Genomic DNA, 18,534 nt, shown 5'->3' on the forward strand with positions numbered 1-18,534 from the left:
GGGCAACAGCCCTGAACATGCCCCTGTAGTCATGGAGCAACCCGTGGAAGGGGGAGGAGTCTGTTCACCAGCGGGCTCTGAGGGGGGCGGCAGGGGTCTGCACTTGTGCACCTGTTCCTGGACGTGGAGATGCGGGGGCAGCTGTGTACAGAAGGGCAGGATGTCAGTGGCCAGGCCGAGTCTGCAGCCTGCCCTTGCTGTCGGTTGCGGTGGTAGCGCAGGGCAGCCTGCACACTTGCAGAGTCCTTCCTGAAGCACAGCACTTCCCTGGCGTTTCTAGAAGGATCCAGAAGCTTCACTTAATTTCTGCCACGTTCCACGTGCTCATGGCAGTCAATAATAGAGAGTAGATATCTGGAATGTAAATGTTTTTCTGATAAGATAGTGTAAATTCTTGATCAATTCAATTTTTAAGTAACAGACTTTAGCTTTAAGCACCAAAGTTGCTGTTCAGACAAGTTTTTTCCTTCTAAAGTCATGGTAGGTTTTTAAATTCCTGAAAGATTTCTCAGACTTTGGGAATAATAGGAATAAGAATTAGAAAGAATCCCCACTTGCAGTACTGTCGTGGGTTGGTGGTGATCTAACCAACTTGCTGCTCCAGATGGTGGCCAGGAATGGCGCTGCCCCAGTTGTGTGTCCAGAGCAGAGCCATGCTGGAGGGAGGGGCAGCATGGGAAGGGAGGGGCAGCATGGGAAGGGAGGCAGCTCACAGAGCATCAGAGCAGGCTAGCGGCCAGCTGACTCACAGACACGCATGGGGTTTTTTGTTGTTGTTGTTGTTGGTTTGGGTTTTTTTGTTTGTTTGTTTGTTTGTTTGTTTTGGTACTGGGGATTGAACCAACCAGGGCTTTTTTTTTTTTTTTTTTAAGTATTTTTTTTTTTAGGTGTAGATCGACACAACACAATGCCTTTATTTTTATGTGGTGCTGAGGATTGAACCCGGGTCCCGCCTGCACTAGGCAAGCGCTCTATCCCTGAGCCACAATCCCAGCCCCTTTTTAATATTTTATGTAGAGACAGGGTCTCCCTAAGTGTCTGAGGCTGCCCTTGAACTTTCTATCCTCCTGCCTCAGCCTCCCCAGCCACTGGGATCACAGGTGTGGGCTACCAAGCCCAGCCCACATGCTCCTGAATGCTGCCACACATGCTCTACAAATTGAAAGGCAGTCACATTTTTCACTAATAGTGAACATTCTTCTGATTTTATACTGTCAACAATATGCTGGGGAATAATTGCTTAACCCTACACACAGTTGTGCCTGTTTTAAAGATTTTTTTTCTGTATGTACAATAGAAAAAGACCCAGGAAGTTAATATCCCCTGCCTCTCCAGCCCTGCTCTAGTCTCTCCCTGGCCTCACAGCTCCTCAGAGGCAGTGTCCCTGTGCATCCTGTGTCTGTGTGCACTGTCATCACACCCACATCGTGTCTGGTTCCACAGTGGCACCAGTGTGTCTGCTTACAGCCTGCACACAGCGCCTTAGATGTCCTAGAGGCACATGTTTTAGTTTGGATTTTCTATTTTTGCAACAAAAAGCATTTATACTGATTAAACCAGGAGCAGGATTCAGGGAGAGCTTGCAGGATCAGGTGGTGCTGCTGGAACCTGCCTCTCTCCTCCCACTCCTACCTCTCCCTGCATGCAAGCCCTGGAGAGCGAATGACTGCTGCGCTCTTGGCTGCCTGTTTTCTTTGAAGTCTTGGAGGAGGGAGGGCAAAGTATCTTTGTCCCACCCTCGGCTGGTACACCCAGGGCACAGACCTATCCCTGAACCATCTCCTGGCATGGAGTGGGATTCCAAAGATAGGTTAGGCCCCCTGGGGAACAGAATGCTGTCTTCCTGCTGTCTTTGAAGCATGGTGAGCCTCCATTTCAGGAGCTCAGTGACTCCCTTTTTCCTTATTTGAAGGGCTGTGTTAGTTCCCTGCAAGGGAGGAAACAATGGATTTGGTACAAGGCACCTTGAGTTGGAGGAGCCCCGGGATGCTGGCTAGTTTCACGTGAGTTTAGAAAGAACAGGCATCACGCGGAAGTGTTGGGCACAACAGCCTGGCTCTGCTTCCCTCCGTGAGGGGGTTGCCTGTTTCCTGCTCTCTGGCACCAACCAAAGGATTCATCAGAGTGGTTAACTGCCACTGAGCCAGCGTGGCCCTAAATGCTGTGATCACAGGGAAGCACAGCTCTGAGGACTGCCACCACTAGCTGGGTGGCCTGGGGCTGTGTTAACTTCCGGGCCTCCATAATGGGTTGGACCCTCAACCGCGGGGCTCTGTGACAGGGGCTTGCGACACTGTACGTGGCGCCTGTTGCTTGCTGTTGGTATCCTCATGCCCTGGTGGCCAGAGTGAGTGTGGAGTGCAGAGGTTAAGGACTGAGCCTACGGAGCCCTTGGAGTGGCTCCCTCAGGGTTTGAATTGATTTTCCTTAAGTCCAGTTCCCCATACCCCAGGGCTGTCTGCCACTGAAGCCAGAGAACCTTCTATATTCATAGCAGCCAGTTTTAAAGGGACATATCCTATGGTGGCACATGCCTATAATCCCAGCACTCAGGAGGCTGAGGAAGGAGGATCACATGTTCAAAGTCAGCCTCATCAAAGGCGAGGTGCCAAGCAACTCAGACCCTGTCTCTGAATAAAATACAAAATAGGGCTGGGGGTGTGGCTCAGTGGTCCAGTGCCCTTGAGTTCAATCCCCAATATCCCCCCAACAAAAAAAGGGGGCATGTGCTAGAGCCCGCCCAGGTTCTTACACAACTTCTCTGTGCTCCTTCGGCTCCTCCCCGCACACACTCACGGCCTGTGCTCCGCTTGTTTTCCAGCCCTCCAACATATTCTTCACCATGGACGATGTGGTCAAGGTGGGAGACTTTGGGCTAGTGACTGCAATGGACCAGGATGAGGAAGAGCCAACGGTTCTGACCCCGATGCCATCCTACGCCACACACACGGGACAAGTGGGGACCAAGCTCTACATGAGCCCAGAGCAGGTGAGCCCCCCAGCTCATAGCCTGGCTGCAAGTCCTATGCCCACAGACCTCCTCCCCTGTCTCTGCAGTGTGCACCACTGAAGTCTGACACCCAAGGGGACAGCCGGTGGGTGCTCGGGCAGCCCAGCACCCCAGGAACTGGGGTGGATCAAGGTAACCACCCCAGAAACAGGTGCTCACCCTCTGAATAAGAGCCTGAGGGAAGCAAGACCCCAGAGAGACTGTGACCACCACCCTGCCCACCCTGGTCCCTCTGCGCTCTGCGGAGACGGGGTGCTGTGTGAGCTGCCCTCTGGGGATTCACAGCGGCTTCCAGAATTCACCAGGGCAGGTGACAGGCAGTGGCCCAAGGGGCCGAGTGGTGGTAGCAGGGCCCCAGGGAGCCTCAGAGCCACAGAGGGAGCCACCACCAGGCTCCTATGGGCACACGGTGTCACCCCTCTGGTCTCTGTCACGGTTCACACCAGCAGAGTGATTGATTAAGAGCGGTGCCTCTTTCTCACAGAATTTAGTCTATCAGTGTTTGCCACAGTAGAAATTAAAACTGAGAAATTTATAAACTTTATTCATTCCTTCAGAATATTAAGTCCTCAAGTCCTTTCTTTCCTTTATTTGTTTGTTTTTTTAATTTTTCTAATTAGTTATACAAAGCCCATCACATCTTAAGATACTCTTATGAAAAAGTATTTTCCAGAACAAAAATCAGAAGTGTGGGATTTGTTTGAATTTTTGCAAATCTCTTTAAAACCTGACTTACAAACCCTGGATTCTATAACTGTGATGCACAATAACCCGTGGAGGAAAGGCCGGATTGTCCTGTCTGCTTCATTCAGCCACTGCCATGTAGCTTTTGGTTCCTTCTTTATCTGAAGAAAACCTGGCCTCACACAGATGAGCAGTTGGAAGGGAAACAATATTTCATGTCTGGCAATTATGCAGGTGGTAGTTTTGGGGGTTTTTGTTTTTGTTTTGTTTGGCACTAGGGATTGAACTCGGGCACTCAACCACTGAGCCACATCCCAGCCCTATCTTGTATTTAGAGACAGGGTCTCACTGAGTTGCTTAGCGCCTTGCTGTTGCCAAGGGTGGCTTTGAACTCGTGATTCTCCCGTCTCAGCCTCTCGACCCATGGGATTACAGGTGTGCACCACCATGCGTGCAAGTGATAATTTCTTAAGAGTCGTATGAGCCAGGCATGGTGGGTGGTACACACGTGTGATCCCAGCAACTCGGGAGACTGAGGCAGGAGGATCACAAGTTCAAGGAAGCCTGGGCAACTTGGTGAGACTCTGTCTCAAAAAATAAAAAGGGCTGGGGATGAGGCTCAGTGGTAAATGCCCTGGGTTCAAGCCCAAGTTCCAAAAAGAAAAAGTCATTTACACGGTGGAATCCAAAGCCAGGTTTTTCACAGTTACTTTACTGCCCCCCTTGGTCCATCGTGTGCCTTGAGCAGAGTTTCTGCCCATACATGATTTTGTATGTGCTCTTTTGACGTTTGGAGATGATTGGTTCCCTAACTTATGCCGCTTCTCCACAGATTGTCCGTTTGACATACAGTATAAGAAAACCACTGTGGTTACTGTCACCAGGAGTCCTGAGGGGAAGGCTCTGAGAGCTGGGAGCAGCTGTCTCAGTTGAAGGCTCAGCCTCCCCTGGAGGAGAGCCCCTGGGAGAGCAGCGGGAGTCTGCTCAATGGCCTCCAGTGCCCCTCTCCACATGCCACGTGCCTTCTGCAGAGCAGTAGCACTTTCTCAGTAGTGTCCAGATGGCCATGGGGTCAGGATATAGTGCACGTAGTCATTCTTAGCGCTCATCGAGGACTTTCTGAATGCCACCTGTTTTCCCAGGGTCCGTTTCCCACCCGTCGGTGGGGGTCCACACAGTGAAAGGCAGAGGTGTGAGTGTTACTGACCTCCACAGCGGGGTGGCCCGCACTTTGAGAACCAGTGGATTAGCTTATATCAGAGGCCCAGAATAGGAACTGTCTTGAAGGAACAGGACTCTGTCTCACTCTCACGCTATTCAACTCATTCCCATTATTCAAATATTAATTTTTCGTGTTTTAAATACTTTGAATGAAAAAGTGTTTTAAAGAACCAGAAGTATAGACGGATTTCAAAGATAGGAAGAGTGGAGTAAGCATTTAGGTCAGAAAAATAGGCTGAGGCTGGGAGCTGGTTTTCTGCAGCGCTCAGCCCTAGAAGACCTGCAGCAGCATGCAGCCCCAAGGGTCTATGGCCTGGGAGCCCGGGTGGGTCCTGAGCTCGCTCATGTGCAGGGAGTTAGGCATTTCTAGCTGGGCAGGAGGTGGAAGGCCAGGTGGGCAGTGCAGTGGGCAGTGCGGCGGGCAGGGCTGCCTGGGCATGTGCTGGTGTAAGGAGGCGCAGGTAACAGGGACCGTCCCTGCGATTAGTAGACAGGGCACTTTCATGCTTCAGGACACATCTGTGCTGGAAGACAGAAACCCGCTTTCTCTGATCACCGTGCAGTGAGAAGAGGTGATGGCGGTTTGTTTTGATATATTTATCTTATTTTTATTTATTTTTGCTTCTGTTTTTTGCTAGTTGGCAAACCACCCTACATAAGTGCCAGGCCAACGATGAAGGAAAAACTGTCAAAATATTAAGAAACTAATGAAAGAAGTGAGAAATGTTGAAATCCATCAGGTTCCCCAGTTTCTTTTGGAGTGGGTTGAGAGGCTTTGGCAAACATGCTGTGGCTGGCAGGAGGCCGGGAGGAGGAAGGGAGGAGCCGCGGGAAACCTAGAACAGCATCCCCAGCCGAGTGTGTGAGAAGGAATCCCCTTAGCAAATCTAAGCAAGGGGAAGAAAAACAAATAAATCAGAAAGGGTACAGCAAGATTTTTAATTTATAAGAGCCTGTTAAACATATTTTGATTGTTTGCAAAGTATCCAACTTAATAGAAAAAGAAGTCTGTTGGCCCAAGTAAATGACCTATCCTGGTGGAAAGAACTGTAAGATCTCAGAGTGCTGTGGACGCACGTTGCAGCCTGAGGAAAGAGTGGATGAAACATATGCTACCCACAGTCACTGGGGACCTTGGACGAACTTTCACCTATTCTGGGCTCTTCTGCATTTGGAGTTCATCAGCCCACATCACAACTAACACTACAGAGATTTTAATAGCATTTTTAAAAAGTGATTATTATTTAGGAGGTTGGAAATGATACCATTTTTATTTTTTTGTACTGGGAATTGAACCCAGGATTGCTTACCTCTGAGCTACATCCAGCCCTTTTAATTTTTTTATTTGAAATGGGATCTCAGTAAATTCCCCAGCTGGCTTTAAGCTTTCAATTCTCCTGCCTCAACCTCCAGAATTGCTGAGATTACAGGCGTGTGCCACTGCACCGTGATAATTCCTAATTTTTTAGGTGTTTTTTAGATTATTCATTAGGTTTTTTAAAAAATGTATTTCATAGCATTTAAAATTAATAATGCTTTCCTTCATGTTTTGTATTAATCTGTCCTTTATGTAGGACTGTGGAAACAGGAACATATAAAGAAACAGTAAGTCACTAAGGGCTGGGGATGTAGCTCAGTGCAGAGGCTGGCCTAGCGTGCCACACTGAAAGTCCCAGTCCACAGGGTTAGTTCCTCCGTGTGTGTGTGTGTGTGTGTGTGTGTGTGTGTGCGCGCGTGCGTCTTATAGATTCATACCTTATTCTGGAAGACAAAATTGGGATTCTATTCCATAAAATTATGGATACATTTAGAATGCGAGCACTCCTATATCAAGAAACGTACTTAAGAAGTACTGTGGTGAGTGTGCTGAACGCGTGTTGGACATCTCTGTGGTTGGTACTGTCACCTGGGTAACTGTTGCACCCAGACCCAGCTCAATTCCATCTGCCCAGGTGGACAGATAGTTGGGGCCCTGACGTGGCCAGGAGCTTTCATTGCCCAGTTGCTTCCCAGAATTTGGGAATTCTGTTCCCATTATCCAGATTCTATGTGTGGGGTCCCCCGTGTCCCCTGCAGACCTGTTTTCCACACATTCTCTGTGAGGCTCCCAAGTCCAGGGAGGGTTCCCATCACTACAGTCACTGGAAGCCGGGAAGGAGGTGCAGCTGGTGATGTCCTGGGGACTGTCCCATTGCTCTTCTGGAGCGCAGGCAGGTGGGCTGCTCGGGAGGCCAGCCCCACACCAAGTGTAGTGTGGAGGGGAAGCTGCGAAGCCCTCTCCAGCCTAACCCTCCTCCGCCCCCAGGAGCAAGGCCAGGAGCATTTCCTTCCCTTCTCAGGGCCCTTTCTAAACACCAAGCCTTCGGCCCAAAGAAATGTCCACAAGTCTGAGGGTTCTGGAGTCAAGGAGGTCACTTTCCATTTGAATGAGGCCTCTTTCAGGGGAGCAGCCGGTTGATTCATGGGTCCTGTGAGCTGCTTATGCAGGGCCCCTTGTACTCAGCCTGCTGAATGCCGGGGAATGCAGAAGCAGCCGTCCCCTGGGTCTTCACCACCTAGCTGTGAAGAGTAAGGAATATGCACATGAAAAAATGCAGCCAAGAATGTGGCTCTGGGTAATTAAGCTCCTAATGAAGGCTGACCACAGTCGATGAATGGTTTGGAGTAATGGAGATTTTTTCATAAAAATAGGTGAGGACAGAGATGATTGCAAATGGGAGATGGGCTTGAGATAGCACTTGCTTTGAAAATCTTCACCTGGGGCAGTGGGATGGCTCCTGGGGCTGCTGTCCAGCAGCCGGCTCCAGGGTTCTGCTGGCCTTGCTGATGCATATCTCCTGGGCTTGGGCTTCCCTCTGTAATGCAGAGTGTTGTGAGTGCCCCTGGCGAGCTGAGGGGAAGGGATTAGCCCTCCTCCCATTCCTACCCTGCACTGTGGAGTAAATGCTGGGAATCTGCAATCAAATAGGGGCAGTCCTGTCCTCTGCTAATTAGAGACTTCTTTTGTGGGATTTCAGATTCATGGGAACAACTACTCCCATAAGGTGGACATCTTCTCTCTGGGCCTGATTCTGTTTGAACTGTTGTACCCATTCAGCACTCAGATGGAGAGAGTCCAGGTGAGTGTCCCCCTCCCCAAAAAAAGGTTGAAAAAGAAAACAAGGTTTACAGGAAGTTACAGAAGAAGTTAGTCTTCTTGTCAGCAGAGGAGTATGGGGCAGGGGAGGTCAAGTGGGCGACCCAGGAAGCACTGTCCACTGTCTGCTCCCTGTAAAGCTCGGCCTTCAATGGCCTCTGGATGGCTTGTTCACGCTGGGGCCTCGGTGCTTCACAGCCCATCAGAATCTTGCACTGGGTCCCTCTGTGGGAAGTGCCGCTCCAGAGGACCCCCAAGGGATTCCAAGGGAAAGGGAATTTGGTGGACATTGGCAGAGGACAGGAAACTGTACACTGTACTTACAGGAACCAGCAAAACGACACGGGTGTTTGGTTTTCTATTTTTTCTCCTTGTTAGACTAAACCACAAGCACAGCTTTTCAGAGTAGTGAAGGTGCTGTCCCACCTCCCTTCCTCACTTCCCGTTAGCCACCGTCCCTATTTCCCAAGCAGGCTCTGGTCACCATTTCCTCATGGTCAGTTTTGCACCTGTTGGCTTCTGGCCTTGGTGGAAGAGATGTGCTTCTCACTTAGAACTGAAGGACTCCCGCCGCTCCCCAAAAGGACCGTCCAAGCATCCATACGGTTCATGGAGGGAGAGGAAATAAAAATAACGACATTTCCCAGCTCCATAAACGAAGGCCCTGTAGGTGCCAGAGAGGAACTGAAACAGGTGTGGCGCGTCAGGACGTCAGAGATGGACCTGTGCGCCTATCCAGAACTGGGCTGGGGACCGAAATAGATCCATGTGACCCCAGACAGCAGCCTCCACTGGCGCCCCTCAGGGCCCACCCAACAGTGGGAGCTTCGCTTCAATCAGCTTTCATACTTAGCTTTCAAAATTTAATAACTAAGTAATCAGCACTGTCAGGGTGGAAGCGCCTCCCAGTATGCACCAGGCCCAGGGCCGGCCCAGCGCCACATGGAAACCCTGTCCAAACGGTTCCACACTCCAGAAGACTTTTTTTTTTTCAATTTTTAGTTTTCAATGGGCCTTTATTTATTCATGTAGTGCTGCGAATTGAACCCAGTGCCTCACACATGCTAGGCAAGCACGCCACCACTGAGACACTACCCCAGCACCCGCATCAGAAGGTTTTTTAAGATAAATTAATACTTCTCTTTTTTTCTAGACCTTAACTGAAGTAAGAAATCTCAAGTTTCCACCACTGTTCATTCAAAAATATCCTCGGGAGGTATGTGTGATTCTCATCCCTTATTTTCTTAATCACATTTAGAACCTTAGCAGGGTCCTCGGTAGCAGTCGCTGTCAGTTTCTTCACCTCATGGAAGAGGAAGGCAGATCTCTGGAGAAGAGTGGGGCCCAGCCTCCTCCACTGGTCTCCACAGAGGCCTTTCCTCTGGCTGCTGGTTCTGCTTTAGTGGATCTGTGAGAGAGCTCATAACTAGCTTTAAGAGAGAGACTGCTGGGCAGTGCTGGGGGCCTGGGTATAGCCACAGCCCCGGGGCAGACCTGTTGGGCAGGTTTTGCAGAATGGCCTTCAGAAGTGTCCTTCCTTTCCTAATGTCTGGCCTGCTGGCCTATCATTTTTAAAATTTGTACACTGGTAAATCTTGAATTTTCTTTTTTTTTTTTTAATTTTTTATTTTTTTATTGGTTGTTCACAACATTACAAAGCTCTTGACATATCATATTTCATACATTAGATTGAAGTGGGTTATGAACTCCCAATTTTACAATCTTGAATTTTCTTAAATAATAAGTTGAAGTAAATTGAACAGTGTGTGTTATCAAATAGGAAAAAATCAAACTTTATCTTTGAACATTATCATAAGTCCAATGGCAAAGCACTGCATAAAAGTGAACCTTATAATTCACTTAGGTACGCTGACTTAAAATTCAATGTTTGCAAAATGTAAAATAACAAATTTTATCAAAGTTGATGAATCTATTCTCAGGATGTTCCTAAGAACCTATGGTACATTTTAAAGGATTTAAGCCAGGCAGGGTGGCACACACCTGGAATCCCAGCTACCTGGGAAACTGAGGCTGGAGAATTGCAAGTTTGAGGCTGTCTCAAAACAGGGTAGGGTGGGGTGTGGCTCAGGACAGAGCTCTTGTCTAGCATGCACAGGGTTCAGGGCTTAGTCCCCAGTACAACAACAAAGACAGCAATTTAAAAAAACTCGAGAGACAGTGACGTGTCCTGACTCTTGGCATTTTAATTGAAATTTTTATTGAGGCATTGTAGATTCTCATGCAGTTGAAAGATGAATTCATTTTAGAAATTCGATGATGTCAGTCTTGAAGAATGATTTAAAACGCATTTATTTCATGTTAGAAAACTCAAAATTACCCTGAAAAGTTCACTTGCTGTCTAGGTTGCTTCTGGGTTCCTGGGGCAGGGCTGAGTGGTTGTGTCAGGAGTCGAGTGTCTCGCACACGGACAGCGTCACAGGAGGAGTGTGCGCCTGGCCAAGCACTGTCTGTGGGCTAGATGCAGCTGGGCACAGCACCTTCCTGGGCGCAGGCTCTGGGTCCAGTTCCCCCCACGGCTGTCCATCGGGGTTATCCAGCTTCCATGCCTGGCGTTGTATCACAGCAGTTTTGTATTTCAGTACGCGATGGTTGGGGACATGCTTTCTCCGACCCCTGTGGAACGGCCCGAGGCCACGGACATCATTGAAGACCCGGTGTTTGAGGACTTGGAGTTTCCAGGGAAGACTGTGCTCAGACAGCGGTCACGATCCCTGAGTTCCTCGGGACCCAAGTCCCCGCGGCAGCCCAGCAGTTAGCCCCGGCCACCCCTTCCACCATGGCAATGGCGGACTCAACTTGTGCTTCACTCCATTTTATTCTGGACTGCTCTTTCCAAGTCAGACTGGACTTACGCCGAGCCCACCCCGTGTTGGCAGTACCTGAGGAGGGGCTGTCTGCAGGCGTAGCTCCCTGTTCCCCACTGGCCTCCTGAAACTGGCCAGCGGAGCCTCCCAGGCCCGGCCTCCATCCCAGGAGGAAGCAGTCCCTCAGAGACAGAGAGCTTTGAGATGGGAATATTTTTATAATACAGAAGAAAACCTCCCCACTTTGTGGTAACTATATTGCTCTAGAAATATGCTTTCTAGGGATAGGGTGATTTTTGAGACTGACTTCTAAAAAGCTGACCCCACTGCTGTCCCTGTGGGTAAATGCGGGTTCCACACGTTGGGAGTCGAGTAGCACAAACTGCATAGCAGTGTATGTCTGTGACTTTGTGGTCCTGTTTGTAGCTGTGTCCTTAAATGGCTCTAGAGAAGGTCTAAGAGGTCTTTGTATTTTTACCTCCAAGAAAGGGAAAATGAAGCTTTTTATGTAAGCTGGTCAATTGGCTCGGGGAGGAGAAAAGCTCTGTAAGAAACGAATCATATATTCCAGGTCCTCCTTCCACTACGCACTAAGCCTGATCATGTCGCATATGTAATCTTTAGGTTCATTTCCCCGGACTGATTTTAGGTAAGTTTAATCGTCTTGCTTGTTAACATGTTTTTATTTTCCCTTTAAATGTCTATTTTTTATTTATAAAAATTCTGAAATCAATCCATTTGGGTTGGTGGTGTACAGAGCGCACATACGTGTGTTAACTATTGTGACTTCTTTCAAGTCTAAATGATTTAATAAAAAAATTTTAAATTACTTACACTTGGCTCTTATTTGGGGAGTCAGGCCACAGGGACAGATTTCCTAATGTGCAGGTTGGGGCCGTAGGTGTACACAGCCCTGCCATCAAGGAAGGCATCTTTTCCCCGATTTTCCAAAGACGTGGCAGGTCCTCACCCAGTTCACAGGGTTCATGACCAAGCAGCATCTGCAGTGCCCACCTGTGTCTGGACGTGTAGAGAGGACCCTGCTCTGGAGGGAGCCTCAGAGAAGGGCCGTGGCAACCCTTCTGTACCTAACTTGTTCATGGGTGTTTTTGGTACTAGGAATTGAACCCAGGAATGCTGCTCTGCTGAGCCATGTCCCCAGCCCTTCAGTTTCTTGAGACAGGGCTTCAATCAGTTGCCCAGGCTGGCTGTGAACTCCTTCCCCAGCCTCCTGAGCTGCTGGGATCTGCAGGTTGTGCAGGGCTTTTTATCCTGAAGGGATATTGCCTGTGTCTTGGGGATGTGACTAACGTGACTGTGGTGTCTGATCTTTTTGAGGTTCTGTTGAGTTCAGCTGCTGGTGTTTTGTTTTGCTTTGTTTTGTTTTTAAAGAGAGAGTGAGAGAGAGAGAGATTTTTATTTTTTAGTGTTCGGCGGACACAACATCTTATGTGGTGCTGAGGATCGAACCAGGCCGCACGCATGCCTGGCGAGCGCACTACTGCTTGAGCCACATTCCCAGCCCAGCTGCTGGTATTTTGCTGAGTTCTGCTTCTGTTCATCGGGGATCTCGGTCTGGAGTCTCTGTTTTGCTGTTTCCCTATCCGGTGTTGGCAATGGGACAGTGAGACCCTAGGGATTTGGAGGTGTCTGCCCTTCAGCTCTGGGAGCAGCGAGGAGCATGGTGTTCTTCCAGGGTCTGGTGGTCAGCAGCGGCAGCCCAGGGTCCTGGGCTCACCTCTAGTGGACTTCACGACTGGTCCAACTACCTGTTTGTTATTGGGCTCTTCTGGATTTTTTTTAATATGCTCTTAGTTCAGTTTTGGCATGTCATGTGTCCAAAATTTGCCTGTTTCTTCTAGATTGTCCAATTTGTTAGCAAAAAGGTTTTCAAAATAACCCTTAATGGTGCTCTTTGAATTTCTGTGGTATCAGTGGGGATGTTCCCTGATTCATCTCCAATTTTATTTACGATGTTCTTCCGTCTCTCTTTTCCGTTAGTCTAGCGAAAGGTTTCTTAGTTTTTAGCACCTTTTCACAGAAGCAATTCTCTGATTTATGGACTCTTCACATTGTTCTTTTAGCCTCTCTTTCATTGGCTTTTGCTCTGATCTTTATTACTCTTTCCTCCTACTAGTTCTGGGTTTGGTTTGCTTTTGCTTTTCTGAGACCTTGAAAGTCACCCTCAGCTTGTGTATTTGGAACTTACTGTTTTGATATGGGCACACGTTGCTATGTGTGGGGATCCAGAGGCTGGGGCTGGAGCTGGGCCACCATCTCCACAGGTGCTCGCGGGAGGGGATGTGGAGCACGGTGGGCTGTGGCTCCTGGGCTCAAGCATGTCCTGTTTCCATTTTCACTTGTTTCAAGGAGTTTTTAAATTTCCCTTCTGGTTTGCTCAGTGACTTGCTGTTGTGTGCTGTTCACTTTCCCTATGTTTGAGTAAATTCTAAAGTTGCTGTTGATTTTTAGTTTCATTCTTCAACATAGTAAGGGTGACCCGTAGCCAACATCACAGGGTGGGGAAAACTGAATTCATTGCCTCCAGGATCAAGAACAAGGCAAGCGGTCCCCTCTTGTTGCTCTTAGTATAGTACTGGAAATCCTAGGCAGATCAGTTAGGCAAAGAAAGAGATAAAGACAGACACACAGGAAAGGAGGGAGTCAAACTATCCCTGTTTGCAGATGATTCGACCTGATACCTGGAAAACCCTAAAGATTCCACCAGAAGACTCTTGGAACTGGTAAACAAATTCAGTAAAGCAGCATGATCCAAAATCAACATGCAGAACCCAATAGCTCTTCCATATACCAACAATGAACTTGCTGAGAAGGAAGCAAGAGAGCAATCCCACTTACAATAGCCACAGATAAAACAAAATACCTGGGAATAAACTGAGGAAGTGAAAGCTCTCTACAATGAAAACTACAAAACTGGAGAGAAATCGAAGCCCTCCGTGTTTACGGACTGGAAGAATTCAGAGTTAAAAGGTCCACTGTCTAAAGCAATTTGCAGATTCAACGCAATCCCCATCAAAATACTAAAGACATTCTCCAAAGGACTGGAGAAAGCGACCCTGAAGTTCATATGGAAGAATAAAAGACGCAGAATGGCCACAGTGAGCGGAGAGAACAAAGCTGGAGATACTATAGTACCCCATGTCCTGACAGTGAAGCCACGTGACAGAGTCGGCATGGCATGGACATACGCAGACACAGGCCAGGCGTGGTGTCGAACAGGTACACACAATCCCAGCGACTATGGAGGCTAAGGTAGGACAATTGCAAGTCGGAGCCCAACCTGATCATATCTCAAAAAGAGAAAAAGCTAGGCACAGGGGTGCACACACCTGTAATCCCAGCAGCTTAGGAGGCTGAGGCAGGAGGACTGAGTTCAAGGCCAGCCTCAGCAACTTAGTGAGGCTCTAAGCAATTCAGCGAGACCCTGTCTCTAAATAAAATACAAAAAAGGGATGGGGATGTGGCTCAGTGGTAGAGTGCCTCTAGGTTCAATGCTGGTACCGAAAAGAAAAAGAAACTGTCCCCCACAAAATGAAAACCCCAAACACATAAGTGATGGAACAGAATAGAGGAGACAGCAATAAACCCACAAAACTTTACCAATGAAGTCTCAGCAAGTGTGCCAAAAACCTACACGTGAGGCATGGCAGCCTTTTAACATACGGTGTGGGGAACACTGGGTGTCCACCTGCAAAACAAACCTGACCGCTGTCTCTTGCCCTGTACAAGAGTCGGCCAAAACAGAACAGAGATCGTAGTGCAAGACCTGGAACTGTGAAAACTACTAGGGGAACACGGGGACACTCCAAGACAGTGGCCCAGGCCACGGCTGCCTGAGTAGGGCTCCAACAGCACAGGAAATAAAGCAAGAATTGACAAACGAACTGACCACAGCAAACCGTAAAGCTTCTGCACACAAAAGAAATGATGGACACAGTGAAGAGAGATCCTGCAGCACGGAAGGTGGCTGCCAATCACCTGATGAGGGTTCCCATCCAGAATATGTAAAGAACTTCGAAAATTTAAGAATAAGTAGTCCAGTTTTTAAAATGGGCAAATAAGCAGCTGGGTCTGGGGCTCTGTGGTAGAGCGCTTGCCTGGCATGTGTGAGGTCCTCGGTTTAATTCTCAGCACCATATATAAATTTAAAAAAAACAAAGGTCTATTGACAACTAAAAAAATTTTTTTAAAAAAAGGAAAATGGGCAAATAATCTAAATAGACATTTCTTAAAAGAAGAAAATACAAATGGCCAATAAATATATGGAAAAATGCTCAATATCATTAGCCATTAGAGAAAAGCAAATCAAAACAATGATTGCCTAGTATTCTAGAGGCCCTGGGTTCCACCTCTAGTAATGAGAAGAAAATTATATATCTATTTGCATATGTATAAACAATATGTAAACTACAAGGTGATACCACCTCACCTCAGAGTGGCCATTACATTACAAAAACAAGCCAGTGCTGCCCAGGATGCAGAGAGAGACACATTCACTGGTGGGAATGTCAGGGTAGCCTCTGTGGAAGGTAATATGGAGGTTTCTCATAAAACAAAGACAGAACTAACATATGATTCAACTGTACACTCCCAGGTATTTATCTGAAGGAAATACAAGAGATAACTGCATGGCTATGGTTGTCGCATGATTCGCAATAACTAAGATATGAAATCAGCCCAGGTACCTGTCCATAGATGATGGATATAGCAAATATGGTACACATAATGGAATATTATGCAGCCTTAAAGAAGAATGAAATCCTGTTAGCTGTAAGAAAAAAGGTGGATCTGGAGGTCATTATGTATAATAAGCCAGACACAGAAAAACAAGTTCTGTACATTCAGTTGCATATGTGAAAACAAGAAAGGAAGAAAGGAAAGGAAAGGGGAAAGGAGAAAGGCCAACCTGAAAATTGAACAGTGTGATTATGAGGGACTGGGAAGGGGAGAGGGCAGGATAGAAAGGTGGATGGACGTGATCTACACAGAAACTGCTTGTGTATGCAAATATCACAGTGACTCCACTAATTTCATTAATCAGAAAGTGAAAAAATAAAGAGCTAAACAAACAAAATCTAGAAAACATTGTGTAATTAAGTTTTTTAAAAGAATGTCGTGCTGGATGCAGTGGTGCAGCTTGTAATCCCAGCTACTTGGTAGGAGGCTGAGGCAGGAGGATCACTAGTTAAAGGCCAGCCTGGGCTACTAGTGAGACCCCGTCTCAAAAAATAAAGGGCCTGGGGCACAGCGCAGTGGTAGCGCAGCCTGGGATCAATCCTCTGCGGAAGGAAGAAGAATCCCGATGCCAAACGCAGATAAAAGCCTCAGATCCCAGACACCTTCTCCAGGAAGGACATCCGGCTCAGACCCAGTGGGCACCGCCTGGCTCAGTGCGCAGTGGCGCCCTGGTGGGGGCACTCACCTACCCCACAGACCACATCCTGCACTGCCTGGCCAGGTCCCCGAGACCCCGGTGAGCTGCCGATGGCTCGGTGGCCTCCCAGCCACCCCTTCCTGGGAAGGCATCCAACAAGCGCAGTTTGGGGCCATTTTCCCTGAGGGAGTGGACAGAACCACCGGCCCCAGCACTTCTCCGGGGAGGGGGCTCCAAGCTGCCCCTCAGGGGAGCTTGCCTCTCAGGGGAGCATCTGAGATCCCTTAAGGAGGACTCCCCTGTGAGTCTACCCCAGCAACTGCCGTGCCTGCCACCAGGTGGCTCACGCTCACCTTTCCTTCAAGAAGCGGGCAGACAGTGGGCTCTCGGCGCCCTGACCCCCTGCGTCCAGCACGCCTACAGCGACTGACCTGAGCCAGCCGCGTGCCAGCTGTGTACGCAAGACTCAACCATACAAAGTTTCCTGCGCTTTTGCCATAAACTGCTTTAAAATTCCTCACAGGGATGATGACTTAAAACAGAAGACAGGAAGTTAACCTAGCGACCACTTCCAAGGACCTCAAAGTCCAGTCTCTTACTAGGCACCTCCTCTTTGGGGCGTGGGAGTGGCCAGCCCCCTTGCTGGTGCCTCAGAAATGTTGGGGGAAGGAGAGAAGTGCCTGGGCAGTGGCTCCCAGGGGTAGGAGAGCTCTGAACAGTGGGATGAGCAGTAGACCAATGCAAGCTGGAAGGCCAGGACCTCAACTGGCCCAATGTAGTTGGGCAAGATGGCTCCTGAGCTTCCCTTTGGGAACTTCTGTGGAACCCAGGAGGAGGTGCTAGGGGCAGAAGGCTGGCTAGTGCCCCTTTTGAGGATGGTAGGTTTCCTAGGATTCGGTGGTAAAAGTTGGGATCTTAATGGAAAGCCAAAGAAAGCTCCTGAGCTGAGGAAGGACATGGTGACACATTTTAAAGTCACTGTGGCAAGTGAGCAGGAGGGCTGCCCAGAGGGAGGAGCTGAGCCAGGGGCTAGGTGGAAGGCCAGGCCTTCACACAGCATGAGCCAGAGACAGCTCAATGTGCACCCACCACCACCCAGAGGGACGCTCCGTGGTGGCTTTTGGTGTGGAGTTTGGAGGGACTTAATGGGGGTGCTATGGTGGTGGCTTCCTGTCGGGAAGAACCCACCAACTTCCTGAATGATGATAGCCCAGAGAACATCCTCAGGACAGGTGACAGTCGCCCAGGCCCAGTGCCTCTCTTGTGCTCCCCGGGGAATGTGGTAGAACTTACCAGGGGATGTGCAGAGCTTCCCAGCCCAGAATTCGGGTGCCACCAAGGAGGAGCTGGGGAGTACGTTCACTGCCCAGCAAGGTCACAGCCCCACCTGGGGGCGGGGGGAGAGCTTGACATCAGAAGTAATGAAGGAGAAGGTGTCCCCTCTCCAGGAGGGTCTTCTGAGGGCTGGGCGCGCTGCATGGTGGAGGCCTTGCCAATCCCAGCACCACCCGCATCCACACCCAAGGGCTCTTCTGAGGACCTCAGAACAGCTGAATAAACTAAGTGTTCCAGTGGAGAGGCCTCCCAATCATTCTCTGGATGTGAAGCACCTGCGAAAGCAAAGGAGTGGGCAGCAGAAGTGGAACCACTAAACTGCTTAGTAACACCAAGTTTGATAAGTGGCAAATTCAAATTTAGAGATGTGAATAGTCGGATTGTGGCCGAGCCAGGTAGCCCCGCTGTCTGTGTCAATGGGCATGAAGTTTTTAAGGGACCCACACCCAAAGGCTACACTGGTCATCTCAGGGAAGCTGGGAGGAGATGTTAACTTTAATGTACACCTCAGTGGGGTTTGACTTCTTTCCAAGGGTGTAATTAATAATTTTTGGAGGTGCTGGGGACTAAATAATGTTGGGAGCTGCCACATAGGAACCAAGTGTCCCTTAGCTTTGAGCGATGAGAGTGTGGAGATGTGGCTAGCCAGTCATGGGCTGTGTGTGAACTATGAGCACTGAGCGCACAGGGTGGACTGAACTCACATTGCCTCTCTGTTTGGGCCAGCGACATAAGGATCTTTTCCCTCTTCTGCCATGATCCCCACAGGGCATGTGAGATGGGCGTGGCCTTCCTAGCTGTCAGTCAATCTACTGACAGCAGACGTCAGGAAGCCAGGCTCAACCCCCTGAAACCTGACCCCTTTCATCAATTGAATGGCTTCTCCCCAGTAAAAGGGTTCAGCAGGTGCTCCTCCAGTGTTCTTGCC

The 18,534-nt window shown here is 48.8% G+C and overlaps 1 protein-coding gene across 2 annotated transcripts in view; it reads left to right on the forward strand.

The window, feature by feature from the left end:
* Positions 1-11,705, forward strand: part of Eif2ak3 (eukaryotic translation initiation factor 2 alpha kinase 3) — a 51,619-nt gene extending 39,914 nt beyond the window's left edge. For both annotated transcript variants that reach the window (XM_078027917.1, XM_040270665.2), the window contains exons 14-17: positions 2,822-2,989; positions 7,933-8,034; positions 9,205-9,267; positions 10,652-11,705. In XM_078027917.1, the coding sequence (XP_077884043.1) occupies positions 2,822-2,989; positions 7,933-8,034; positions 9,205-9,267; positions 10,652-10,828 (510 nt within the window). In that variant the 3' untranslated portion in view covers positions 10,829-11,705. The remainder of the gene's footprint in view (positions 1-2,821; positions 2,990-7,932; positions 8,035-9,204; positions 9,268-10,651) is intronic.
* The last annotated feature ends 6,829 nt before the right edge of the window (positions 11,706-18,534 follow it).

Source organism: Ictidomys tridecemlineatus, chromosome 12 (genome assembly GCF_052094955.1).
Source record: "Ictidomys tridecemlineatus isolate mIctTri1 chromosome 12, mIctTri1.hap1, whole genome shotgun sequence".
Classification (NCBI taxonomy): Eukaryota; Metazoa; Chordata; class Mammalia; order Rodentia; family Sciuridae; genus Ictidomys; species Ictidomys tridecemlineatus.